Source organism: Prosopis cineraria, unplaced genomic scaffold, assembly GCF_029017545.1.
Source record: "Prosopis cineraria cultivar Desert tree isolate PC_DT_omini unplaced genomic scaffold, ASM2901754v1 PC31, whole genome shotgun sequence".
NCBI lineage: Eukaryota > Viridiplantae > Streptophyta > Magnoliopsida > Fabales > Fabaceae > Prosopis > Prosopis cineraria.
Window position 1 is genome coordinate 24,237 of NW_026555362.1, and position 27,679 is coordinate 51,915.

The 27,679-nt window shown below is 32.1% G+C and overlaps 3 protein-coding genes across 3 annotated transcripts; 1 reads left to right on the plus strand and 2 right to left on the minus strand.

The window, feature by feature from the left end:
- The first annotated feature begins 236 nt into the window (after positions 1–236).
- Positions 237–4,018, plus strand: LOC129294985 (acyl-coenzyme A thioesterase 2, chloroplastic-like). The gene is made up of 5 exons (XM_054933471.1): positions 237–704; positions 1,720–1,897; positions 2,273–2,742; positions 3,250–3,378; positions 3,500–4,018. The coding sequence occupies exons 1-5, from the start codon at positions 297–299 to the stop codon at positions 3,644–3,646; spliced, it is 1,332 nt and encodes a 443-aa protein (XP_054789446.1). The 5' UTR covers positions 237–296; the 3' UTR covers positions 3,647–4,018.
- A 1,130-nt stretch (positions 4,019–5,148) lies between these two features.
- LOC129294983 (formin-like protein 1) lies at positions 5,149–7,330 on the minus strand. Its single transcript, XM_054933469.1, has 3 exons — positions 7,298–7,330; positions 6,858–7,193; positions 5,149–6,191 (listed from the first exon to the last, which is right to left on the minus strand). The coding sequence occupies exons 1-3, from the start codon at positions 7,328–7,330 to the stop codon at positions 5,364–5,366; spliced, it is 1,197 nt and encodes a 398-aa protein (XP_054789444.1). The 3' UTR covers positions 5,149–5,363.
- Positions 7,331–10,230: 2,900 nt separating this feature from the next.
- Positions 10,231–15,896, minus strand: LOC129294981 (formin-like protein 1). The gene is made up of 4 exons (XM_054933466.1): positions 13,095–15,896; positions 12,770–12,969; positions 11,940–12,184; positions 10,231–11,273 (listed from the first exon to the last, which is right to left on the minus strand). The coding sequence occupies exons 1-4, from the start codon at positions 15,665–15,667 to the stop codon at positions 10,446–10,448; spliced, it is 3,846 nt and encodes a 1,281-aa protein (XP_054789441.1). The 5' UTR covers positions 15,668–15,896; the 3' UTR covers positions 10,231–10,445.
- Between the last annotated feature and the right edge of the window lie 11,783 nt (positions 15,897–27,679).

Genomic DNA, 27,679 nt, shown 5'->3' on the forward strand with positions numbered 1-27,679 from the left:
TCACGGATTTCAAGTTTGTAAGACTTGATTTAGACATCTTTCTCGGGTTTGTTGATGTTTCAGATCTTTAAAAATTGAACTTTTGTTGATGGTGTTACTTAGTGTTAACCATCAAATATCAGTTTGATTAATTAAAATCTGGGTCATTAGATGTAATTTTCTCCGAGAATGAAGTCAGTCACGAGTCAAAAGTCAAACAACTTCAGACCAAATTCCCCGATTTTAGAAGACGACTTCGAACTCCGAAACCCTTTTTGCGGTTAAAAATAGAATTTCAAGTACGAAGCTCCACGACAATGGATTCGAGCTCTTCTCCTTTGAACACGATCTCCGTGAAAGGTACAATCCCTGTTGCTTCAACTTTCGTCTCTCCTTCGATCAATTTCCCGTCGCCTCCAGCCAATGATTCCTCTGGCGACCGGAAACCCATTGCTCTGTGGCCAGGAATGTACCATTCGCCAGTGACCACCGCCTTGTGGGAAGCCAAGTCGAAGATCTTAGTGAGACAGCTTGACCCGCCGAAAGACGCGCCTCCGCAGAGCTCGTTGCTTACGAAAACTCCGTCGCAAAGCAGTACTTGTATACTGTATACCTTCTCGTCAGATTTTGTTCTCAGAGAACAGTATAGAGATCCATGGAATGAGGTTCGAATCGGGAAATTGCTTGAAGATCTTGACGCCCTAGCTGGAACTATTTCCGTCAAGGTACGTTGTTTTGAATCCTCCCCTTCGTCGTTTAATGAATTTTGGGGGAAATGCAAATGCCCAATGGAGCTCAACTTCGCTGAAAGTATGCTTCAACTTTTAAAACCCTAAAAGTTTACATGGTTTAAACCCTTTGATCAATTTGTCGCATTCAACTAGAAGACGAGTATAAGTTACAAGATGTGAAGTGTGGAATTCATCGAACATTTATGCAGTAACCAAAGAATTGTTCGTGCTGATATTGAATTTCTACGTATTGCTTTCACAGTTCCAAGGATCTTTCCCATCCTCAGAATCCTAAAGCTTTGTTTTCTGGCCAATCTAAATTCTAGACTTTGTTGCTTTTTAAAACTGAGAATTTGGATGAGATGGAATGAGAATGATATTTTTTAAAAAAAAAAAATTGTAGTGTGTTTGAAACGAATTTCTTGTCTTTACAAGCAGTGTTCCTTTTCTTTCTATCACTATTTGAAGGAAATCAGATTCTTTTGCAGCAGCAGCAACACAGCGGATTTTGTGTTTGTATTTAAAATTTTAATTCTTTTTTTAAAAAAATAAGATGTAAAATAAAACTAATCTGTTAACAGCTAACTTTAAGAAAACCAATAAAAAAATAATTAAACTAATCTCTTAACAGCACTTTTCATTTCATTGTAATTGCTTATGTGGGCTCTTCCTTCTTATGATATGATTTTTTTTAGTGTAGAAGTGAATGATAATGGGGATGACCTGTGCTTTAGCCATTGGTGGATCTGGTTGAAAATCTATTTGTTTTGTGTGTGTAGTAAATGAATCATTTCTTGTGCCTTCAAATTCACAACTTGAAAACATTTATTTGAATTCTGAACCGGGTACAGCTTGAAATTCTTGGGTCAACAACTTTTTCCTCGTTGCTTGCAGCGATTCAGTGTGTTAAATGGCTTGCCAGATTCTAAAATAAAATCAACTCTACATGTTAAGCATGCCCGGTGCCCCAAGTTTTACATAACTAATTTCTATTTTCCTGCATAAACAGCACTGCTCTGATGATGATAGCACAACAAGGCCACTTTTACTGGTCACTGCTTCTGTAGACAAGATTGTGCTGAAGAAGCCAATTAGTGTTGACATTGATCTCAAAATAGTTGGTTCTGTTATATGGGTTGGACGGTCCTCAATTGAGGTCCAACTTGTGGTCTCTCAGTCCAAAGAAGGTGCTTTACTTTTGACTCACATAACTTTAAAAATTTTACAGTGCCAAAACTTCAAACAGACTAGTCTCTCATTGGCTAGCGTGTTGTTTTGTTGGTAACTTTTTTATTTGCTATCCATGTTATATGGCCTACTCCAACACATCTGTTTCAACTAGTGAACTGGCTATTGAACCAGTCTTGTTCTGACAAATACACTCTTTGCTTTAGATTTGATTGACTGGTGAGCTGAAGTTTTTGAGCCAGGCCCATTTTATGTTTTTGCATTGATTAATTTTATATTATTTCATATAGATATGAAATACCAAATTGAATCTTGTTTGCTTTGCATCTGCTTTGTGGTTGGATTTCTAAGAAGCATTTATAAAATGCTTGCAGAGAGCTCTGATGATTCAGGCTCAGTAGCACTGACAGCTAACTTCATATTTGTTGCACGAGACTCAAAAACTGGACAGGCGGCTCCAGTTAATCGACTTTCACCTGAAACTGAACATGAGAAGTTACTTTTAGAGCAACGTGAGGCAAGACATAATTTGAAAAAACGGAGAAGAGAGGGGGAGTGGAAAGATTTGGAGAATGGAGATGTAAACAGACTCAAGGCTCTGTTGGCTGAGGGAAGAGTTTTCTGTGACATGCCTGCTTTGGCTGATCGTGACCGCATTCTTCTGAGGGATACCCGCCTCGAGAACTCTCTGATATGCCAGCCTCAGCAGCGAAACATCTATGGCCGAATCTTTGGAGGATTTTTAATGCATCGAGCATTTGAATTAGCTTTCTCAACGGCATATGCTTTTGCTGGATTGGTTCCTTGCTTTCTTGAAGTTGATCATGTTGATTTCTTAAAACCTGTGAGTATTTTGTCCTTTGTTTTACACTTCCATCATATCAATACCATAATTACTACTATTAGCAAATCCCGATGGCAATATTTTTTAAATCCATACCCTTAATTAGCTCATCTATAGCATCATTTTTATAGCATAAGCACGCAGGGAATATTGTTTGAAAATATTGTAATCAAATCAAATTCGACTATGCTACTGGAAAAGGAACATATGTGATTGAGTTGGCATATTGTTTGTGTTTGAAAACCTTGAGAGAGGAAGAGAAAAAGGCTAGACCTTTGCGCTTTTTGGTTCTAGCCTACATGGGTTCTTATGCGCGCGTTCTCGCAGTATTGTGAACCTGCCAATGCTTCGCTATTCTTTTTTATCAACTCGTTTGCATGAAATGTGATCTGATGCAACTTATGCTATAAGTTGTTTTAACTGATTGCTTGATCTCTATAATGGTATATGTGAATGAAAATCAAGCTCTTTGCATGTAAATTGTAAAGACCACAATTTATTGACCAGGTGGATGTCGGAGATTTCTTGCGTTTCAAGTCCTGTGTTCTTTATACCGAACTTCACAATCCAGATCAGCCACTGATCAATGTTGAAGTTGTTGCACATGTTACGAGGCCTGAGCTGCAATCTAGCGAAGTTAGTTTCACTCAACTACCCTTTGGACAATAAAATTAAATCGTAGATTAATTCTTCTTGCGTCCAAGCCATTGAAAAAAATAACAACTTTTCTCTTCCCTGTTTTCTTTGTCTGATACAGGTATCAAATACTTTCCATTTCACTTTCACAGTACGTCCTGAAGCAAAGGCAATGAAAAATGGCTTGAAACTTAGAAAGGTAGTACCAGCAACAGAAGAAGAAGCTCGTTTGATATTAGAGCGCATGGATGCTGATAATTTGCAATGACTCAGAGAAGGGTCATTTATACTTAGGTGGAATAAGCAGGAATTTGCAGGTAAAACTCCACATGCTAAGAGGTAGGAGAAACTTCATGCCTGTAGCTTTTTCAAAGAAAATGGAGGTAAGGTTATAACTAAGTTGTAATTTAAGGTACTTATTTTACCATGGTCCATGATGTATTTTGGAGCCCAAGTGTGGGTTATTTTGTAACATTTTCCACTCAATACCAATGGAGCTAATTAATGGCACAAAATCTGTCATTGGATTGCGTAATTGGGAACTTGTACTCTGAAAACTTGCATATGAATCTTTATTCTTTAGGTTGCCAAGACAATGTTATCTGCATTGATGATCATAGATGAACAGACTGTCTTCCCATTGGTCGTGTGATTTTAAATGCCACTAGATCATCATAGAGCGCATGGATTCTGATAGCTTGCAATGATTCAGAGAAGGATCATTTATACTTCAATAAATTAATGTGCGGTTTTTTCAAAGGAAATAGGGATATTTTTTTACAGGGTAAAATGGATGTAGTAAAGTTATAATTAGCATTTACTTCAAGAAGGAAAATTGTATGTTTCGCTACTTGTAACATTTACAAAGAAAAATGTTTTAACTAGTTTTTTCGTATCCTTAATTTAATGTTTGATTTGACAGGTTGCCAAAGAAAACGTTTAAACCCTTTTTATAATTTTAAACAAAGCCAGGAAAGATGTGTTGTTGGAGAGGCTCCCACATGTTGGTTCAACAGATTAAAGTAAAATGCGATCAGATCTATCTTGAAAAAAATTACCAAGTAGTTTGCAATCAGTTGGTCAAAGTGTATATATATAGTTGTTAATAAAAAATAAATAATTAAATTGGAGGGCCCACATAAGTTTTGGTTAGATGACCCTCAAACCTGTCATCAAGAATGTATCTTTTTTTTATAGTTGTTTTCCTTTCTTACTTCAGAATTTAACTAAAGGATGCTGTGTATTAGTGAATGCTTCAAAATATTGATAATCAATATCTTTTTTATTCCTATACAACTTGGATATAAAATTAAGAGTCAATTTAAATTTACATTTTTAAATCTATCACATCACTCACTCGAGACAAATTAGTTACAAATCCATTTTTTTATTCCTCTTGGAACAGTATTAGAAAGTAGAAACCCTACAAATATAAATAATTTCCCCTAAATTTAAACCGCTAAAATTTTATTTTTGAAATTCGTAAACAAAATATAAATGAATGCAGATCCGTTATTGCTGGCTAATACCCGGGGAAAAATAGAAGATCAAATACAATTCATCATCCTCTTTCCCTTGCCAAATTAGCCATAACATGCCATGCATGGAATGGCCTCACAAGCCCATTACCTTCACTCTGTATCCAATGGCTTCCCAAATGAAAAATGATTGATAGAACTATTGAATAGCTTTATACTCATGGTTATAAGTTATAATCTAACAATGCACATCCTATTCATATAGCATGGCAAACTTATTCTTCCAAAAAAATAAAAAACAGCTTCTACTCTACATATAATCTTATATATAACATATAACTCAAATCTTTTACATGGATTTTTACAATTTTTAAACAGAAAACCAAAAAGAGTTGCATCATTTTGAGCAGACCATACACGCTCCCACCAGTCAAAAACACCTGGTACCAGGTTGTTTCTACAAAAGATGCAGCCATGAACCTCAGGGATAAGATAAGAACCTTGTAGCTATGGAGAAGGACTGTCATCATCTGAAGAGCTGTAATGTCTCTTTCCATATAATCCAGGTAGGGGTTGTGGAAGCATAGGGTTTAGGGGTTGCGGAAGGAGGGGGTTTACTGGAACTGGGAATCTATGGGCAGAACTAACCATGGTCCTCTCGTTTATTAAACCGACTTCTTTGCAGACTCGGTCAAGAACCGATAAGAAATCTCTCACCACCATGAAGATTCTGAATGGATGAGCTTCTTCCTTTGCCAAGTTACCATGGAAATACTCTGTAATCTCCTTCACTAACGAAAGAGCAACACTTTCTTGGGCTTGAATCTTCAGGATCTCCTCCTCAGCCATCATCATAAATTTGTTCATTGATTCTGTAAATTTGTTACCACTTTCATCTTGCTTTGTCGCTTTGTTTAGTTTCACCACCTCTTTTATGTAAGAAATTCCTTTAGAAAGTTTGGAGACATCACCATTGAGAACCTCAGAATCCATAGCAGCAGCCTTCTTTACGTTTGCTAGCTCTGAACTCAGGCTCGAAACGACTTGTAGACCAAGCCTCCTACACTTGGCATCTTCGCTCGAAGAGGAGTTTGAAGTTTGTGGAGTACTCGAGAGACGAGCACCCTCAGTTCTTATAATTTCCTGTACAACAAAATGCAGTAGGGTGGTCTTCCCATCGGCGCCTTTAACATCAACAAGCTTGAGAAGCGTATCAAGCTTAAAGGCATGTGCATCGCCACGGTTTGTCCCCACATTCATACGGTTCCCCGTTTTGAGCACAGCCTCTAGAAGTTTCAAGAACATTCTACTGTTGCGCAGCTCCTCACAGGCAGCCTGCAAATTGGGTGCCATAGGAAAACTATGTTTCATCTTTTGACTTGTGCAAGAGGGGGTCATGGAGGGTAAAAAGGGGCATATGATTATTAAAATCTGAATGGCATGTTCTGAGAAAACAAGGATAAGCAGCATCACACGGAAAATACTGGAAAGAAGCTAGGGAGGTGTTAGCTAGAATGTCGTGGTGCATTTGATATGTGTGCACGTGCGCAGGTGTGCCAATGAAAGGATTCTCATTTCTCTTTTATTTTTACAATGTTTATCATGCCAGTTGTACTCATAATTCAAGGCTTTCTAATCCTTTCTATTATTTTTATGATCAATTTCCACCATTAAAATCACTTTCTGGATTCCACTAACTTTGAGGGTTAAAAAAGGTAAAGGATGCACATAAGGTCCCAGGGCTTGTCTCCATCACACAACAATCTATTATTCACTGCAATTATTGCAACTTTTTTCTCGTGTCACCTCAGATTGAATGTTAGATAATATTCTAACCACATTTCATGTTGAACGGCAATCAAAACCAATAAGAATGTATTGATCTTTCAAGAAATAGGTTAACCATATCTACAATTTCACTTTGACACCAAAAGATGTGATGTGATGCAAATAATGCAGACACAGTAAATTGAAAAAGAAAAAGTCGGAGAGAATGGTTACCTCCAGAGTTTCAAACGACTTCCTGAGATACTCAACTTCAGACTCAAAATTAGCCATGTAAAGCATGGCTTCCACCCTTTTGAACGCAAATGGTACATCAAGCACAGCCTTCAAGAATTTCTCTGCAGGACCAAGTTTGGTTGGTGAGTCATCTTTATGTTCCTTCAGTTTACGTTCTTCTTCTTTGCTTGGCGCCATCTTTAACAAGCTTTCGAGTAGTTCTGTTCCAATTGTATCGGCACTACCTGTACAAAGGTAGATTTTTATGGTTGTATGTTCAGATTTCAGTATCTCAATAGAATCAGGAAGGTTGCCGGTGAAACTATTGCCAGCAACCTAGTTGTCATGCAAAAGGACTAGAATCCATCTACTTCAAGCTAAAGCTACATAAAACCATATTTATGGAAGAGAAATGACACCTTATTACAAATTTAATATACAGAATCTGAAACATGACATGTAAACCCTCCCATCCCCAAACTATCACGAAAAGTGAAAACACTACAAATCAATAAAATTGTAACCAAAAGGGGGGATTTATGACTAAAACACACATGATTGCCCGACACTGCATAAATGTTTACATTTTTATTTATGACTAAAACACACATGATTGCCCGATAAAATTTAATAAAAAAAATATTTTAAATGGTAGAAGTAGTATTTTAACTTAGGCTACAAGTAACACTAGACTCTGAGGAATATTTTTTTCTGGGACATGTGTTTTCACTTTACAAGATACTCTGACCCTGTCTATCGTGACTCATGGGTTTTTTTTTTTTTTAAATTACACAAAAATTTAAAATTAACTAAAAAATATAAAAATATATCTCAAAAATTACATAAAATAACCAATAAAATTTTATATATTTTTTTATAATTTTTTATCTTTGTCTTTAATTTTTGAGTTATTTATTTTAATTTTTTACCTTTTCTATAATTTTTGAGATATTTTTTATCATTATATTGTCAATTAATAATAGAGGTTACATTACATTATTTTCTAAAATTAAAAAAAAATATTATATGAAAAATAAGTTTAGGATTTCCAACAATCCTAGAAATATATACTCCCTTAGTTCAAAAATATAAGACATTTTTTGAGAAATTAGATGTTTAAAAATGTAAAGCATTTTTAATCTTTTAAGGTGTAACCATTGCCTTTTTCTAAAAGTATCCCTATTGATAGTGATTTTATATTTATTATAAAATATTTAATAGGGATAAATGTAAAAAGATAAGGTTAGTTTGAAAGTAGGTAACTATTTTATTAGGAGATGAGATTCGGTTAATTTTTAAACCAAGAGGGGGCATATAATTTAAGGGCCAATTTACTACCCCTTAACCCTTAATAAATTAAAGGTTATTATGTACATATGACTTTATAGATTTCTTATCTAGTTAACACTCAAGTCAATTTGTTTTCGTTAAGTTTAATTTGGAGATGGATTATCGTGTTGTTCAAGTTTATGAATAGGAACAAGCAATGATCAATAAAAAGGTTATAGACTCTGTGATTAAGTTTAACGTTAAATGTTAAAAGCATGCTAATGGACAAGTTGAAGAAATGAATTAGTTATAGTGGCCATCACATAACATAGAAACTAGCAAAGACATAATAATTATAGATAAGAATGCAGCTGATTTTATCACCATATAGTATTAACATGCAAATTTAGGAGTAGTATTTTTCAAACATAGGACGATGATAATATTGACTAATTAATGAAATCTATCTTGGAGAAACTTACAAAACAATAATGTCCGTTACCAAATGCGATAATATGTTTTCTTGTTTTTACTCCAAAAGTGTAATTTGCTTCTGTTGAATAACCGTTGAGCCTTCGTTATCCATTCAGTCTAATCTCTCTAACCATTACTGAGAAAATCAATATATTACCTTCATGCATAATTTACCGAATTTAGGTTTTATTATAGATATAGATATAGATTATAGATTTTTCTTAGACATAATGTGTAGCACCACAAAAAGTAAAAAATTCTACAAAAAAAAAAAGGTAAAGACAATTGGCAGGCAAAAAGCAGGATTTTGAGGCGAATTTTAGCTTTTAACCACATTAAATAATAAATTTAGCTTTTGTTGGAAAGTGGGAGGAGATGTGAAGAAATAACAAAGTTGACGGCACCTTTGAATGGTACACATCTCAGCTACGTGGTCAATAATGTTGGCGTGTGATCAACGTGTCCGTAAAAAAAATCTTTGTCAAGACCTATGCTAGTGCTATACCTAGTGAATATAAATAGATGGCAGAATTTGAGTTCGGTAGCTTTGCAAGCACTTAAATTTACGTGAGTTTAAAAAAATTTTAAAATTTAGTTCAATTCAAAAAAAAATTAAAAAAACTTTATTGATAAAAAAATTAAAATACTCTTCATTTATTATACTAAATCACTAATTTTATTATATTTATTAATTTATTAATATCACTTATAAATTACATCCTTCTGCTAGACAATCAGTAACATTAGTTATTAATTTACTAACTTTACTCATTAATTTACTAACATTAATTATAAATTACAATAATTATAATAATTTACAATTGATGTTAATAAATTAACAAGTAAAATTTATAATTTAACAACTGATGTTGCTATTTGTAATTAAAAAATTGATGTTAAGTTCTATATAATTATTGACATGTCAACTTATGTAATTTACAACTCATATTCGTAAATTAATAAGTAGAGTAAGAAAATTAATAATTAGTAATCCTACAAGTGAAGGGTATTTTAATTTTTTCATTAGCGAAAGGATGCTGTGTATCTTTTTTTATAGTTGTTTTCCTTTCTTACTTCAGAATTTAACTAAAGGATGCTGTGTATTAGTGAATGCTTCAAAATATTGATAATCAATATCTTTTTTATTCCTATACAACTTGGATATAAAATTAAGAGTCAATTTAAATTTACATTTTTAAATCTATCACATCACTCACTCGAGACAAATTAGTTACAAATCCATTTTTTTATTCCTCTTGGAACAGTATTAGAAAGTAGAAACCCTACAAATATAAATAATTTCCCCTAAATTGAAACCGCTAAAATTTTATTTTTGAAATTCGTAAACAAAATATAAATGAATGCAGATCCGTTATTGCTGGCTAATACCCGGGGAAAAATAGAAGATCAAATACAATTCATCATCCTCTTTCCCTTGCCAAATTAGCCATAACATGCCATGCATGGAATGGCCTCACAAGCCCATTACCTTCACTCTGTATCCAATGGCTTCCCAAATGAAAAATGATTGATAGAACTATTGAATAGCTTTATACTCATGGTTATAAGTTATAATCTAACAATGCACATCCTATTCATATAGCATGGCAAACTTATTCTTCCAAAAAAATAAAAAACAGCTTCTACTCTACATATAATCTTATATATAACATATAACTCAAATCTTTTACATGGATTTTTACAATTTTTAAACAGAAAACCAAAAAGAGTTGCATCATTTTGAGCAGACCATACACGCTCCCACCAGTCAAAAACACCTGGTACCAGGTTGTTTCTACAAAAGATGCAGCCATGAACCTCAGGGATAAGATAAGAACCTTGTAGCTATGGAGAAGGACTGTCATCATCTGAAGAGCTGTAATGTCTCTTTCCATATAATCCAGGTAGGGGTTGTGGAAGCATAGGGTTTAGGGGTTGCGGAAGGAGGGGGTTTACTGGAACTGGGAATCTATGGGCAGAACTAACCATGGTCCTCTCGTTTATTAAACCGACTTCTTTGCAGACTCGGTCAAGAACCGATAAGAAATCTCTCACCACCATGAAGATTCTGAATGGATGAGCTTCTTCCTTTGCCAAGTTACCATGGAAATACTCTGTAATCTCCTTCACTAACGAAAGAGCAACACTTTCTTGGGCTTGAATCTTCAGGATCTCCTCCTCAGCCATCATCATAAATTTGTTCATTGATTCTGTAAATTTGTTACCACTTTCATCTTGCTTTGTCGCTTTGTTTAGTTTCACCACCTCTTTTATGTAAGAAATTCCTTTAGAAAGTTTGGAGACATCACCATTGAGAACCTCAGAATCCATAGCAGCAGCCTTCTTTACGTTTGCTAGCTCTGAACTCAGGCTCGAAACGACTTGTAGACCAAGCCTCCTACACTTGGCATCTTCGCTCGAAGAGGAGTTTGAAGTTTGTGGAGTACTCGAGAGACGAGCACCCTCAGTTCTTATAATTTCCTGTACAACAAAATGCAGTAGGGTGGTCTTCCCATCGGCGCCTTTAACATCAACAAGCTTGAGAAGCGTATCAAGCTTAAAGGCATGTGCATCGCCACGGTTTGTCCCCACATTCATACGGTTCCCCGTTTTGAGCACAGCCTCTAGAAGTTTCAAGAACATTCTACTGTTGCGCAGCTCCTCACAGGCAGCCTGCAAATTGGGTGCCATAGGAAAACTATGTTTCATCTTTTGACTTGTGCAAGAGGGGGTCATGGAGGGTAAAAAGGGGCATATGATTATTAAAATCTGAATGGCATGTTCTGAGAAAACAAGGATAAGCAGCATCACACGGAAAATACTGGAAAGAAGCTAGGGAGGTGTTAGCTAGAATGTCGTGGTGCATTTGATATGTGTGCACGTGCGCAGGTGTGCCAATGAAAGGATTCTCATTTCTCTTTTATTTTTACAATGTTTATCATGCCAGTTGTACTCATAATTCAAGGCTTTCTAATCCTTTCTATTATTTTTATGATCAATTTCCACCATTAAAATCACTTTCTGGATTCCACTAACTTTGAGGGTTAAAAAAGGTAAAGGATGCACATAAGGTCCCAGGGCTTGTCTCCATCACACAACAATCTATTATTCACTGCAATTATTGCAACTTTTTTCTCGTGTCACCTCAGATTGAATGTTAGATAATATTCTAACCACATTTCATGTTGAACGGCAATCAAAACCAATAAGAATGTATTGATCTTTCAAGAAATAGGTTAACCATATCTACAATTTCACTTTGACACCAAAAGATGTGATGTGATGCAAATAATGCAGACACAGTAAATTGAAAAAGAAAAAGTCGGAGAGAATGGTTACCTCCAGAGTTTCAAACGACTTCCTGAGATACTCAACTTCAGACTCAAAATTAGCCATGTAAAGCATGGCTTCCACCCTTTTGAACGCAAATGGTACATCAAGCACAGCCTTCAAGAATTTCTCTGCAGGACCAAGTTTGGTTGGTGAGTCATCTTTATGTTCCTTCAGTTTACGTTCTTCTTCTTTGCTTGGCGCCATCTTTAACAAGCTTTCGAGTAGTTCTGTTCCAATTGTATCGGCACTACCTGTACAAAGGTAGATTTTTATGGTTGTATGTTCAGATTTCAGTATCTCAATAGAATCAGGAAGGTTGCCGGTGAAACTATTGCCAGCAACCTAGTTGTCATGCAAAAGGACTAGAATCCATCTACTTCAAGCTAAAGCTACATAAAACCATATTTATGGAAGAGAAATGACACCTTATTACAAATTTAATATACAGAATCTGAAACATGACATGTAAACCCTCCCATCCCCAAACTATCACGAAAAGTGAAAACACTACAAATCAATAAAATTGTAACCAAAAGGGGGGATTTATGACTAAAACACACATGATTGCCCGACACTGCATAAATGTTTACATTTTTATTTATGTGGCTTTCCTAAAAAATGACACGATAGCAAGATTCATCCCACGATAAGCAGTAACGGCACACAAAGAAATCTCCCGACAAGTTAATAAGCCTTGAACCTCACTTGAGAAAACAAAAAAAAAAAAAAACCAAAGAAATATTAAGTTGGCATATGTCAGCAAAATCACCAAGCGCCAGGAATAAAGTTCAGGAAGCAATGTACGAATTAAGGTTAATACATTATATGGAAAATACCTTCTACTAGAGCTTCACAAACTTCTTCAACAGTCACGTTTAGTGCCCTCAGTAAAATTGCAATATTTTGTGACTTTTTAGGATCAAGTACCCTGTCCTCCTGTTTTGGCGGGGGAAGAACTGATCTTGGTGTAGTATCCTTTGGTTTTGGATTTGGTGTATTGACAACAAACAATGTCTCAATCATTTCCTCGTTTACTCTGCACCCAACCAATTCAATGCATTCAATCCAAGAAAAATGACCATATAAATTAAACATATGAAAGCTCAACTACTAATAATGCTCATAACCATAAAAGAACATAGTCAGTGTTGAGTATCTTACTTAAAAGAGCTTGACCTCAACTGATCCCACACCATTTCACGATCAGAACTAGCTCTAACTTTATCCCAATGCAACGGCTTCAACTTTGGTTTTGGAGTCTCCTCATTTATCCCCAAATTTTGTTGCTGAGAATTTGGAGGCAACTCAACTGGAGACACATCAGTTGTTGGATTTGTCACCACAAAAGGCCTGGAAGGTGGTATCAGTTCTGGCGGCCTAGAAACTGGCTGATCAGTGGGTGTCGAAGGAGATGGAACATCCCATTGTTTTCGTATTCGTTGGTGGGGTGGCTGAGGTGGAGGTGGAGGTGGAGGAGGAGGCGGTGGTGGTGGAGGAGGAGGGGGAGCGGGAGAAACTCTGGGCTGAGCAATGGGTGTTGAGAAAACTGGAATCTCCCAATGTTTCCGCTGTGGTGGTGTAGGAGGAGCTGGAGATTCCGCATTTTGATCCAAAACTTTATCTCCTCTTGCTGTTTGGCCAAAAAGGGATGTGAGGATGGGAATCTCCCAGTGTTTTCGCTGTGGTTGCGGAGGTGGAAGAGAAGCAAGAACTGGAGAATCTCTGTTTTGATCCACAACATTTTCAACTGTAGGAGAATCATCTGAAGTGTTGTTCAATTCTCTTTCTGGTGATGAAAGCAGGGTCGGCATAGGAGATTGCCTATACCGATCTGAAACATTTGATAGACTTGGAGAGTGATCCAAACCATGCTCAACCACTTTTTCAGGTGATGATGGCAGAGAGAAAGCTGAAGAAGACGACAGAGACTTCTCGCTATGATTCGAAGCACTGGATAATCTCGGTGACGCACATAAGATCTTCTCCCCGTTTCTCGCCGGTGATGCATCGGATAATCTTGATGATGCACATAATACTGCTTCCGCGTCTCCCTCACATGATGCAGTGGATAACCTTGAAGACTCGCAGGAAGTTTTCCCAGAATTTCTCTGCGGTGATGCAGCTGATAATCTTGATGGCGCACATGAAATTTTCTCCACATCCCTTTCCGGCGAGGTAGTGGATAATCTTGGTGATCCAAATGAAATTTTATCCGCATTTCTATCTATTGGTGCATCTGGAAATCTTGGTGACGAATGAGAAAATTTCTCATCATGCCTCTCGGGCGCATCTGATTTTTTCTCAACACATCTCTCAGGCGATGAAGAAACAGGAGACGAGGAAGAAGACCGAACATTTTCAAATGTGACGCTTGTTGCTCTCGCTGCCCCACCTGGGTTCTTCCCAGAAGCTCTATTTGGTGATAACGAGAGCGGAGACAGCAATGGAGACTGACCATCTCGTCCAGAAGCTATCTCTGGTGTTGAAGATAATGAAGACATTGAAGAAGATTGCACATGCTGATTGCGTACTGGAGATAAAGAAAACTGGCTTCTCTCTGACGATGAGCGTAAAGATCCCTCGCCTGAGTGTGCTTCAGTCTGGGGTTGAGCAGGCAGTGGTAGCTGTGGTAGCGGTGGGGATGATGGCAGCAGAGGAGAGCTGTCCACCACTGTAGCTTCCGGTGATTTCGGCTGCGATCTTTTGGGGCTCAAGCTCGCCGGCGGTGATAGGCTAATCGAATGTGACCGACCCGGTGAGCCCGAAGTGGAAGAAGAATACGAACTAGAACTCGATTCACTGCTGCGACCCATAAAATTCTCTCCCGCAATCGCCGCATACACTCTACGAGAACCTGATCCAGTGCCATTTGAACTCTCTTGACCACCCAGAGATCCTTTGGGCGAGTAGAATTCCTCTTCCTCATCGTCCGCCGTAGCGGAACCCGCATCATCACGAGCCGCTCCATATTGCTGTCTTGAACCTAGCCGCACAAGAGGCGGAAGCGGACGGAGCTCCGGCGAGTCCATTTTCCGAGGGTCCACAGCAGCAGCACCACCCCCACTTCCTCCTCCGCCACCGCCACTACGTCCATCGTGACCACCATCGTTGGCGCGCGAACCAGAACGATCCTCGACACCCCTCGGATTAACAATGGTACCGAGATAAAGAAACTCGGAGCTAGTTGACGAGGTGTGCCTCACCTTTCGACCTCCATTACCAGATTCAGCATTGGGAGGGAACAGCCGGAGACTACTATCGGATCTGAGAGTCTTCTCGTCCGCAGAGTACTGCTTCCTCCTCCGCCGACAGTAAACAAAAGCAGAAATGCCAGCGACAAGAACAGCACAGACGACAGCACCAATGGCAACTCCGAGCAGTTTCCCGGAAGAGGATTTAGATTTGGATGCGTGCGGGAGTATGAGAGAGGAGATATTGGCAGGGAAGGAAGCAAAAGAAGCCGGAGAAGGAGGCGGAGGAGGTGAAGGGTAGGTAGGGAAAAACGGAGATTGATTAGGGGTAGTAGTGGAAAAGGGGTATTTAGCGTTGGGCGGCGCCGGGGGTGAAGGAGGAGGAGAGATTGGAGGCGGAGAAGGAGGAGGAGAACCCAATGGCTGAAATGGCTCATGCAGGATCCTCCGTCCTGAAGAAAGAACGGGTTTTAAACAGAGAATCAGAGGCAGGCAGGTCAAAAGGAGGAGGAGGAAGAAGAAGATCGTGAAGAAGGAACGCATTGTAGTGTGTATGCGTGTCTCTCTCTTTGTGAGAATGAAGAAGGATGGGCAAGAACACACAGACAGAGAAGAGAGAGGATAATGCAGTAATGGGACGGGGAGAGACAGAGAGAGAGAGAGAGAGAGAGACGCGCACACACAGACACAGTGATGAAGGAGTGAGAAAGAGAGAGAGTCACAGGGAGAACAGAGGAGGGGAGAGAGAGACTGTGAAAAGGTCGAATCAGAGGGGAAAAAAAAAAAAAAGCGGTGAGAGAGAGAGAGAGAGAGTAAATTAAGGGAGAAAGGCAAATGGATGTATCCAGCTAAGATTCTGCTGGTCGCGGATTACGCCATTATTAGGATTTCAGAACAGAGACTCTGTGTATAATGCTTCCCTCTATGATGCTCCGATCCATCATCCATTTCCTTCCTTCTTCCTCTTTTGTCAATTTCCCAGCACTTACTTCAGATACAGTCAATTTAATTTAACATCTCACTCTCATTTACGCTTTAGTCAAATCCTCATATTTGTCCCCTTAATGCTCCCCACGCTTACTATTCTACTCCGTCATATATAAGTCATTATTTTTCCTGAACTTCAGAAAATCTTAAATTTTATTAATTGTATAAAAATTGAATAAGTTTTACATTTTATTTTATTAAAAATCCATGCTTTTAAAAACAAAATCTTCCAATATTTAATAATTTTCTCAGCATCTAGTAAGGATGACAGAACAAAGATGAGCACAAAAATCATAAAAATGTTCAAGCACCCTACAAATATGACCTAAATAAATATTTTTTTCGTTAAAAAATATAAGATATTTTTTAAACAGTTACATGTTAAAAAATATAAGGTATTTTTAATATTTTAAAGCATAATTATTATTTTTTTTAAAAGTGTAGTAACTTTATATTTATTATAAGGTATTTAATAAAGATAAATATAAAAAGATAAAATTAATTTAAAAATATATAATTATTTTAAAAGATAAAATTTAATAAAAAAAATATTTTAAATGGTAGAAGTAGTATTTTAACTTAGGCTACAAGTAACACTAGACTCTGAGGAATATTTTTTTCTGGGACATGTGTTTTCACTTTACAAGATACTCTGACCCTGTCTATCGTGACTCATGGGTTTTTTTTTTTTTAAATTACACAAAAATTTAAAATTAACTAAAAAATATAAAAATATATCTCAAAAATTACATAAAATAACCAATAAAATTTTATATATTTTTTTATAATTTTTTATCTTTGTCTTTAATTTTTGAGTTATTTATTTTAATTTTTTACCTTTTCTATAATTTTTGAGATATTTTTTATCATTATATTGTCAATTAATAATAGAGGTTACATTACATTATTTTCTAAAATTAAAAAAAAATATTATATGAAAAATAAGTTTAGGATTTCCAACAATCCTAGAAATATATACTCCCTTAGTTCAAAAATATAAGACATTTTTTGAGAAATTAGATGTTTAAAAATGTAAAGCATTTTTAATCTTTTAAGGTGTAACCATTGCCTTTTTCTAAAAGTATCCCTATTGATAGTGATTTTATATTTATTATAAAATATTTAATAGGGATAAATGTAAAAAGATAAGGTTAGTTTGAAAGTAGGTAACTATTTTATTAGGAGATGAGATTCGGTTAATTTTTAAACCAAGAGGGGGCATATAATTTAAGGGCCAATTTACTACCCCTTAACCCTTAATAAATTAAAGGTTATTATGTACATATGACTTTATAGATTTCTTATCTAGTTAACACTCAAGTCAATTTGTTTTCGTTAAGTTTAATTTGGAGATGGATTATCGTGTTGTTCAAGTTTATGAATAGGAACAAGCAATGATCAATAAAAAGGTTATAGACTCTGTGATTAAGTTTAACGTTAAATGTTAAAAGCATGCTAATGGACAAGTTGAAGAAATGAATTAGTTATAGTGGCCATCACATAACATAGAAACTAGCAAAGACATAATAATTATAGATAAGAATGCAGCTGATTTTATCACCATATAGTATTAACATGCAAATTTAGGAGTAGTATTTTTCAAACATAGGACGATGATAATATTGACTAATTAATGAAATCTATCTTGGAGAAACTTACAAAACAATAATGTCCGTTACCAAATGCGATAATATGTTTTCTTGTTTTTACTCCAAAAGTGTAATTTGCTTCTGTTGAATAACCGTTGAGCCTTCGTTATCCATTCAGTCTAATCTCTCTAACCATTACTGAGAAAATCAATATATTACCTTCATGCATAATTTACCGAATTTAGGTTTTATTATAGATATAGATATAGATTATAGATTTTTCTTAGACATAATGTGTAGCACCACAAAAAGTAAAAAATTCTACAAAAAAAAAAAGGTAAAGACAATTGGCAGGCAAAAAGCAGGATTTTGAGGCGAATTTTAGCTTTTAACCACATTAAATAATAAATTTAGCTTTTGTTGGAAAGTGGGAGGAGATGTGAAGAAATAACAAAGTTGACGGCACCTTTGAATGGTACACATCTCAGCTACGTGGTCAATAATGTTGGCGTGTGATCAACGTGTCCGTAAAAAAAATCTTTGTCAAGACCTATGCTAGTGCTATACCTAGTGAATATAAATAGATGGCAGAATTTGAGTTCGGTAGCTTTGCAAGCACTTAAATTTACGTGAGTTTAAAAAAATTTTAAAATTTAGTTCAATTCAAAAAAAAATTAAAAAAACTTTATTGATAAAAAAATTAAAATACTCTTCATTTATTATACTAAATCACTAATTTTATTATATTTATTAATTTATTAATATCACTTATAAATTACATCCTTCTGCTAGACAATCAGTAACATTAGTTATTAATTTACTAACTTTACTCATTAATTTACTAACATTAATTATAAATTACAATAATTATAATAATTTACAATTGATGTTAATAAATTAACAAGTAAAATTTATAATTTAACAACTGATGTTGCTATTTGTAATTAAAAAATTGATGTTAAGTTCTATATAATTATTGACATGTCAACTTATGTAATTTACAACTCATATTCGTAAATTAATAAGTAGAGTAAGAAAATTAATAATTAGTAATCCTACAAGTGAAGGGTATTTTAATTTTTTCATTAGCGAAGTTTTTTTGACTTTTCTCCCCTAAACTAAACTGAAATTTTAAATTTTTTTTGGACCCATCTAAAATTAAGTCTCTTCAAAGATATTGAGCTAAAATTCTCCCTTAAAGAATTTGCATTCTTTCTTTCTTTTATTTTTCAATTTCTATTCAATGTATTTTAGAGGGATGCCCACATGAAATTAAACATATTCTAAAGAGAAAATGACATTTTAGGGTTAAAATATTGCAACAAAAGCTTGTTAGTTCTGTATTGAATGTTATATTATAAAATCACATATATGTTATATTATCAAAGGCTAAACCTTCACTATATATAAAAAAGCTATACTTTAACTTGTAATTTTTGTTAAGTTTTTCTTAAAAATTTAACGAGTTAAGGTTCAATTTTTAATACTAACATATATATATTTTTACAAAATAATATTCAATACAAAATTGGTGGGCCTTTATTATGATAAATTGTTGAGAGAACTTTAAATGTTATTCTCCCTATTTTGAATGAATAATTTGCAAAAGACCTTTCAAGTAAATTTATTTATTTAAACTTGACCGTTTGTAATAACATACTCCCTTGACTTCTTGATGTGAGGCAAATTTTGAAAGGAAAAAAAATGGAATTAAAAACTGTTTGAAATTATTTTTATTTTATTATTTTAAGAACTGATATTTTATAGAACATGTTTTGAAAATAAAAAAATAATAAAAATATATTTTTTTATTCTTTTTTATTCTCCAGAATAATAATTACAAAATACCTAAAAATTGTTTTCATTTTTCTATTCTCAAGAACAATATATTATTTTTTTACTTTTTAAAACACTTTTTAAAAACATGTTACCAAACAAATTTTTTTATTTTCTTGTTTTAGAGAATAAAAAATTATTCTCAAAACAAGTTTTCAAACAGGGCCTAGGCTAAAATGATTTTCAAATAGATTCTCAAAACTATTCTTCCTTAATATTTATATAAGCTAAAACTATGTAGTATCTCATACTTTTTTTAATTTTATCCCTTGTTTATTTATTTTCATGTGAATTCCTATAAAACAATTTATTATGTTTATTGATAGTTAAAAAGAGAGAGAGAGAGAGACAACATAGAAAAGTTACATATTTTTTAAACAATTTCAAATATGTAACTATGGTTTCTTACTAAACATGTAGTTAAGTTTGCCTTAAATTAACTAACTAACAAAGAGAGTACACTTAATAAATACTCTATGATTTGTAAGATGGGTAATTAATCTATACTTAATAATGACTGAATTTTGGTGGCCTATCATCTGAATTGATTCTGCTCTAGCAATGAGCATATATCGTCATAAAATCAAGCATCATTTAATATGGATTCTACTAAGAGAAATGGTTTTAAATTCTGTATACACACTTTTGAAGAGGTCTCGAGTACTAGCTAGCTGTGGTTGATACTTCATAATAAAGTTTGGAGACATTTTGGTTGTAAGCAATCAATTATACATGGAGCTTGTGGACTTAGTCTTTCTTCCTTTGCAGGGATGCTCCGTTGCAGAGGTTTCTTTTTTCCTTGGCGTGGAGTATCCGGTATTCTAAATGCATCTACGTTGAATTGAGGGAATTTAATAGGAGTCAGACTAATCCAGGTCGAGCCGAGATTAGATCCTTTCAGATTGGAGCTCTACTGTTAATATTACTAAATTTTTAGAACTCAAGCATGAAATATCTGATTAAACTAATATAATTTTCCTTTTTTACTAGTTATATTGCTTGGTTCCATGCATCTTGTTTCTTAGCAACATATGGACTATTAGTTAAGTATTTCTCAAAGTGATAGTGCCCCATTTGGGTTGGTTGTTAAACCCTTGACCCCTATTTTGTTTTTTCAGTTTATCTTCTTGTTGTATTGCCTTTCTACTAACGTGTTATAATTAGTCTTCACTTGTTTTTATTTAATCTAGTTACATTTTGATCCAGTTATGAATAATGTTAAGAAAAATTGAACAAGTTATTGAACCGGTTGGGACTTTGGTTCATGATTTAATGGTGGAACTATGGTCCAATAAATCATTGATAGATTAATATATTTTAAAACCTAAAATAAAGAGAAATAATAATATATAGTAATAATTAAGAATCAATTTTTAAATTTCAAATAAAATTATATGAATTAAAAAAGGTAATATCCATTAATATTCTATCATTTTGATTCAAAATATATATACTTATTTTATAATATATAACTTTAAAATATTTACATATTCGATAGATACTGGTTCATTTTTCTTCCTTGTTCATTGTTTATTAGGCATAGATAATTAATTAAAAAAAAAAACTGATAAGAGTACTAGTTCAACCAATTTGCCCCCTATTCGTGTCTAGTTTTCAAACTAAAATTTTTTTGTCATAATTAGACTAAAGTTAGGACCAATTTTTAATTCAACCGGTCAAACCAACTAGTCTAGTTCAATTCTCATAATATTAAAGTTTTTCCTAGAACCAAACCAAAAAAAAAAACATGGACTACTAAAATTAAATTTAAATATATCAAAAATACAATAAAAACTTAGTTGAGAGAAATTATATACATCAGTTATTTGTTGCTTGCATGAAATTATATATTGGCCCAATTTTCATTAGAAATTAATTAATTGTCTAAAAAAACTACAAAATTTGAGTTAGAATTGATAGAAAAGGGAAAAGAAAAGGATACAGATGACCAAAGAAATATTCAATGAATATCTCAAATTTCTAATTTTTTGAGTTGACATACCATACAACTCTAATAGCAATAAGAATTAAGAAGAGTTTGTTGTCTAACTCGTGTTTATCGTGGCATAAAAATAATGCTTCCAACTCATACGTTTGTAGACCCCATGAATCACATCTCTGAGATCTATATGCGTGTACGTGTGCATGAGAGAGATAGTGTTTTTAGGCATCTAGTAATTCAAAATTGTAATATTATATTTTTAATCTTAATCGTAATTACCATATGTATCAAATAATTTCGCAGATTCAAAATTTTAATACAAGTACTTTAATTTAATGTTTTAGTAATATTCAACACTAGCATTTAACATTATTAATAATTTTAGATTTTAAGCTCCAAATGAATAAACCTTTTTTTTAACCCTTCATTTGAATAAAGAGGAAAAATGGAAAATAAAATTTTTCGAGGAAAAATTTCATAAATATAAAAATTCCTTCTCTTTTTTTTTTTAAAAAAAATTATTCTGTTATTCTCTTCTCCTATATCACTTTATATTGTTGAGTTGGCAAAGACACTGATATTAAAATATATTCACATTGATTAATTGAAGAATTGATTGAAAGTATACAAATTAACGTAAGTTTTATCAATTTAGCTTAAGCTATTTTTAGAGAAAGACAAACCTAATATATGTTTAATTCAGCAAAAATTAATAATTGATTCAAGAGCTGATAGTCAAAATTTTATTTAAAATGTGGCAAGACTAGTTATGAATAGAACATTTCATTCATTCAATTAAAATAGTATCAATTTATCCATTCAATTAAATGGATTAATTTAATTTTTAATATTACTCCCATCGTCCCAATTTATCTTATAATTTGGAATAAAATTACACTTAACATTGAAGTTTAATAATAATATTTTACAAACTTAATTTTTAAAAGAAAAATATAAACATAAACAAATATCTTTCATTTAATATAACCATTAAACTTAATTTTTCCTCCCCAAACTTTTTTTCAAAGATCCAATGGCACCTCATATTGAAAAGTAGGACAATGTACCCCATAAACAAACTTTTAGTAGCAAAATCACTCTTCTGTTAGAAACTTATTATCTTTTTCATTATTTGTGACATGAAAAAATTATGAGGCCAAAGCATAGTGACAACAAGGCATTTGGCCCATTTTGCCATTATTTCACCGCTAAAATAAAGCTTAATTACTACTACTTTCATCCCATTTGTCTCACATCAGATGATCAAAATAATGAAGAAGATATTGAGCCTATGATGAAAGGATAATTTTGCTCCTAAAAAAATTATTTAGTGAAAATATTATCTTATCTTTAAGTATAAGGTATCTAGTGCTCATCAAAAAAATATGCAAGGAAAAAATAGTCTTTAACCCTTAAATTTATATATATTTTTTATTTGTCACAGATATTTTCTTATTGGAAATAATCACATTCAAAACACATCAAACATTAAATGCAAGCACCTTCCTTAACGATGATTTGAATTCTAATTTGTTATGTTGTAATGGGTTAACCCCTTTCGCTAGACACTAATCCTGTCGGTTAAATATACACACTTATTTATTACATCACAATCATTTTAATTATCTATCTAGTACTTAAAGGATAATATTGAAAAATCATTATTAACAAAACATTATTTTTATTAAAATATATTATACTTTGGTACAATAAAATACCTATAAAATTATCTTATAATTTGAGAGAAGGGAAATACTGCCTCAGTCCCAACTTATAATACATTTTTAGGAGAGATTAATGTTTCAAAATATAAAACACTCAAATAAAAATAAGGTTTTATTACTAAATTTTTTAATATAATTATTTTTATATATTCTCTTTTTTAATATTTTTTTAAAAAATATTAAATGGAGAGTATTTTTAAAATTTTATATTTTTTCAAAAAAATAAAATTATAAAATGTATTTAATTAATTTTATAAATCATGATATAATTTTTTAGGTAATATTTAAAAAATATTTTTAAAACTATCATTTATCGAAGAGAAAAAATAACATAACATTATTTTTTAAATTTATTCTACAGAGATATATTTAAAATTTTACATATTTTTATTTTTTATATTAATATTAATAAGGTTGATAAAAATAATTTATAAAAAACGTTAAAAGAGTATTTAATTAATGTCAGTGTATGTACAACCCTTTTCATAAATTGCTTATAAATTGGGGTACAAGGAGTATTATTTTCTAAAAGTACAAGCAAAATTTTCCAAGTCTGATAATATGAACATGAAATTGCCTGGGCACTCATCATAGCTCCGTATCATGAATGAATGGGAAAACCATTTGTCGTGCATGTAGCACCGACAGGCTGCATTTACTCCTCATGTTTTGGATGCATTTGCATTTGCCAATTTATTTATTCGATTATAAATTATATTACATAATTTTTTTAAGTCTCGTGCTTTCTACTCTTCCTTCTCTTTCAAATTAAAAAATATTCTTAAATAAAATATTTTATATTAATAAAATTAATTAAATATACTTTATAATCTTATTTTTTAAAAATATAAATATAAATTTTTAAAAATATCTTTTATTTAATATTTTATTAATAAATAAATATTGAATAAAAAATGTATATAAAAGATAATATTAAAAATATTATTAATAAAATTTTATTTTTATTAAAATATTTTATAAATTAATTGGGTGGAGTAATTCTTACTCCACAAACAAAAACAAGAAGAAGCAAATGAAGACAAAATTCACATAATTTTGTGTGCAGAGTTCTGACTCACCATTTCAGAAACTTTGCCAACAGTTGAGAAGCAGTCAAGGACGGCAACTTAGTCAAGGGCCCTATCAAATTGGTCTTAAAAAAAATTATGTATAATTTATAGATTTTTCACAGTACCATCCGACGTACAAATAACTTCGTACTAACATACCATCCCACGGTTCCAAGTTATAAAATATTAAAAAAAACTTTAATAATCCCTTTCCCTTAAATTTTAAAATATTTTTGAATAAAATTTTAAATATTAATAAATTTTATTAAATATACTTAACAATATTTTTTTAAAATAAAAATATAAATTTTTAAAAATATTTATTATTTAATATATTAAAAAGAGAAGAGATGAAAATTAATTATAGAAAAAGAAATGATAGTATGAAAATTAATATATTTAATAAAATTTTAATCCACCCAAAATATTTTATATTTTAGGATAAAAAAATATTTTAAAAGTGTCATATAATTTGGGACGAAGATAATATCAAAAAATATTTCTCCTATTTATAAATCAAAGAGAAAATTAATTGTAATCTTATTTACAGAGTATTTTATTATTTTTTATGTTTATATTTATCTTTTTACCTTTATTAAATACTTGTATTAAATTTTAAGATAAAGTTAATGAAATTTAATAGTTTTTTTTTGTTTGATAAAATATGTTAAAAGTGACTTATAAATATGATTAAAAAGAGCATAAGACACTTTGAAAAGATTAATATTTTATTAAATAGGCTTATTCTAATATTACCCTCTCTTTACATATTTAATAATTAAGTGTAGATTTAAGATTATTAAATGAAGGATATTCTTTGGAGTTTATATTTTGTTTTGAAAAAAAAATTAAGGTTGTTAAGTTTATTTAATGATATTTATTGGTATGTAAAATTTTGTCAAGAAATGTCTAATAATTTAGGACAAAGAGAGTACTTCAAATGAATTAGGGAGAATCATGTCCAAGAATCTGGCAAAAAAATTATTCACAAACAAAAGCATGGAATGTATTGTTATTTAAATGGAAATATGAACTTATTTTTTTAAAAATAAGACTTATTATTAGTTTTTATCTGTGAATAAATTCCTTGCTATATTCCTAGAAATGGATCTCCCGATAAATTATTTCCCTTTTCATAAGCCAAATTTATCTATATTATGAAAATTTAAAAACATTGTTAAAAATGTTTTATAAAAGGAACGAAGAGATTATCTAATAACTAGACGAGTAATATGAAATTTATAATGATTTCTTATAAAATTCAAATACTACTATACTCTTCTAATTTTATTTATAAAATAGAGAGAGGATATTTATTTTGATCATATTTATAGGACACCTCAATAATTATTATGTCTATCTTTACTCTTTTGTCCCTATTTAATGTTAGAGATATCATTAAATAGTAGAATATTTTATTTTTAGAGTAGATATTTAATAAGGATAAAGTTAAAAACTTTTTAAATTTTAAGACAGAGTTACTAAGGTTTAATATTTTCTTTGATTTCATCAAAAATGTTGAAAGTGACTTATAAATAAGATCAAAACGAGTATAAAAATGCAAGATATGTATGGATGACTAGGCCAATAGGGGGACTTTTCATGTATTTATCAATACAATTATAAAATTTTCAGGAAGTCCACTGAAAAATGAAGCTCATGCACGAAATCTGAAATATAAGTTGATGCAACTCTGGATAAATTCTGTATTTCATGTTGATTATAATATTATACTTGACCCTACCCATTTTTCAAATAATAAATTTTATTTTCAAAATTTATATTGCGCAGAAAATATATAATATTGACATAAAAATTTAAAAATGTTTTCAAAATGATTTTAAATATATATAAGTGACCTGTATTTATTTGTATAATAAAATGGGTAGTGTAGTTTGAGAATCTCTAAGAGGGGAAGAAAATAATTATTTGTTAAAAAAGTTAATAATTCTTTTTTGTTTTGACTTATGAAAAATAGTGTTATCCCCTGTCCTTGTTCTATTGTCTTATTTTGAATGGCCTACTTTGCTTAACTTTTGATGAACTTAAAGAACGTTATTTTCTTAATGTTTTTATTCAACAAAACGCATGCTCCCATTTTCTGCTATTCGTATGTCACATCAGCCATTGCTTTCTTATTCTACCTAATTGTATTATAATCAAACACACAAATCACTTGAAACAATAAGAATAATATATATATATATATATATATATATTGTTGGTAGTAGCTAAAGGTATTCCAAACCAATCTAAATTGATTACACCAAACCAAGCTGACATGAGCTGATCAGAACTGATTATAAATGAGTTTTACTTTAGTTTTTATTTTGACAAAATCAATTGATTTGATTTGGTTTAGGTTTTTGTGTTTTTCGGACCAAATCGAATCAAGTTTTATTATATTTGTTATATATATATATTTATTTATAAATTTTTCAAAGTTTTTTTTTCCCTTTTTCAAGTTTAGTTATTTGTAAACCATTAATAAAAATAAGTTACAATTAGGTAGATGTTATTTATAGCTATTTAAGATAATTTTTAAATTTCATAATCAAGTGTTTTAAAGATAATATATTAATTTTTAATAGTTAAATATAATAATTAATTGTCAAAAAATATTTTTTGTGCTCAAGAGATTTTTCATTACAAATAATAATTAATAGTTAAAAATTATTAGCAAACATGAGTATATATTGGTGATTATAAAGAATATTTCATTAAAAAAGTTTAAACTTGACTCAGACTTAAATCAAACCGAATTGAACCACTCAAAAGTCAAATCAAACCGATCAGAGAAAAAACCAAATAGATCCCAAATTATAGTGAAATGATTGATTTGGTTTAGTCTGGTTTTTCCTCAAAACCAAACCAAGCTGCACCTACGAACACCATTAGCAGCATACAAAACTTGATCTTGTGGACATTATTCTTAATAGCTATTTTACTATAGTACTATTGAATATGCCGTTTTTAGAATTGAACGAACCATCCCTACATGATAAATAAGAACATAAAATAGTGAAAATTAACAGAATAATTTAGGAGAAGCACAACGGATGAGGGGAGAAGAGTAGCTCAAAAACTCGAGTTGGGGCACTAGAACAAGTTGTTGACGATACCGGTGTTTATAGGATGATATCTAGGCAAACATTGGGCAGCCACATTCAACACTATTAAATCATTCATTTCATAAATAAGTCACCTCTAAACAAATTGGCTTGTTGATACGTTCGCAAGCTCACTTCTCCATCAGGCCTTACTTTCTAGCCCAAGCTTATATCAGTAAATGATGGAATAAAAAGGAATAGTCATGAATGAAATAAAATGAGATTGACTGGAATGAAGTAAAATGAAATGAAACATTATATTATTTAAAAGTTTTATTAGAGGAATAAATGATTTCT

Excerpts from the sequence above, each read along its gene's own strand:
- LOC129294985 (XM_054933471.1), top strand. The coding sequence starts at position 297 with ATGGATTCGAGCTCTTCTCCTTTGAACACGATCTCCGTGAAAGGTACA. Across the intron at positions 1,898-2,272 it reads GGTCTCTCAGTCCAAAGAAG|AGAGCTCTGATGATTCAGGC; the intron begins GTGCTTTACTTT and ends AAATGCTTGCAG. Across the intron at positions 3,379-3,499 it reads CTGAGCTGCAATCTAGCGAA|GTATCAAATACTTTCCATTT; the intron begins GTTAGTTTCACT and ends TGTCTGATACAG.
- LOC129294983 (XM_054933469.1), bottom strand. The coding sequence starts at position 7,330 with ATGGGAGGGTTTACATGTCATGTTTCAGATTCT. Across the intron at positions 7,194-7,297 it reads CATGTCATGTTTCAGATTCT|GTTGCTGGCAATAGTTTCAC; the intron begins GTATATTAAATT and ends CATGACAACTAG. Across the intron at positions 6,192-6,857 it reads AGTCGTTTGAAACTCTGGAG|GCTGCCTGTGAGGAGCTGCG; the intron begins GTAACCATTCTC and ends CCCAATTTGCAG.
- LOC129294981 (XM_054933466.1), bottom strand. The coding sequence starts at position 15,667 with ATGCGTTCCTTCTTCACGATCTTCTTCTTCCTCCTCCTCCTTTTGACC. Across the intron at positions 12,185-12,769 it reads TTGTGAAGCTCTAGTAGAAG|GTAGTGCCGATACAATTGGA; the intron begins GTATTTTCCATA and ends ACCTTTGTACAG. Across the intron at positions 11,274-11,939 it reads AGTCGTTTGAAACTCTGGAG|GCTGCCTGTGAGGAGCTGCG; the intron begins GTAACCATTCTC and ends CCCAATTTGCAG.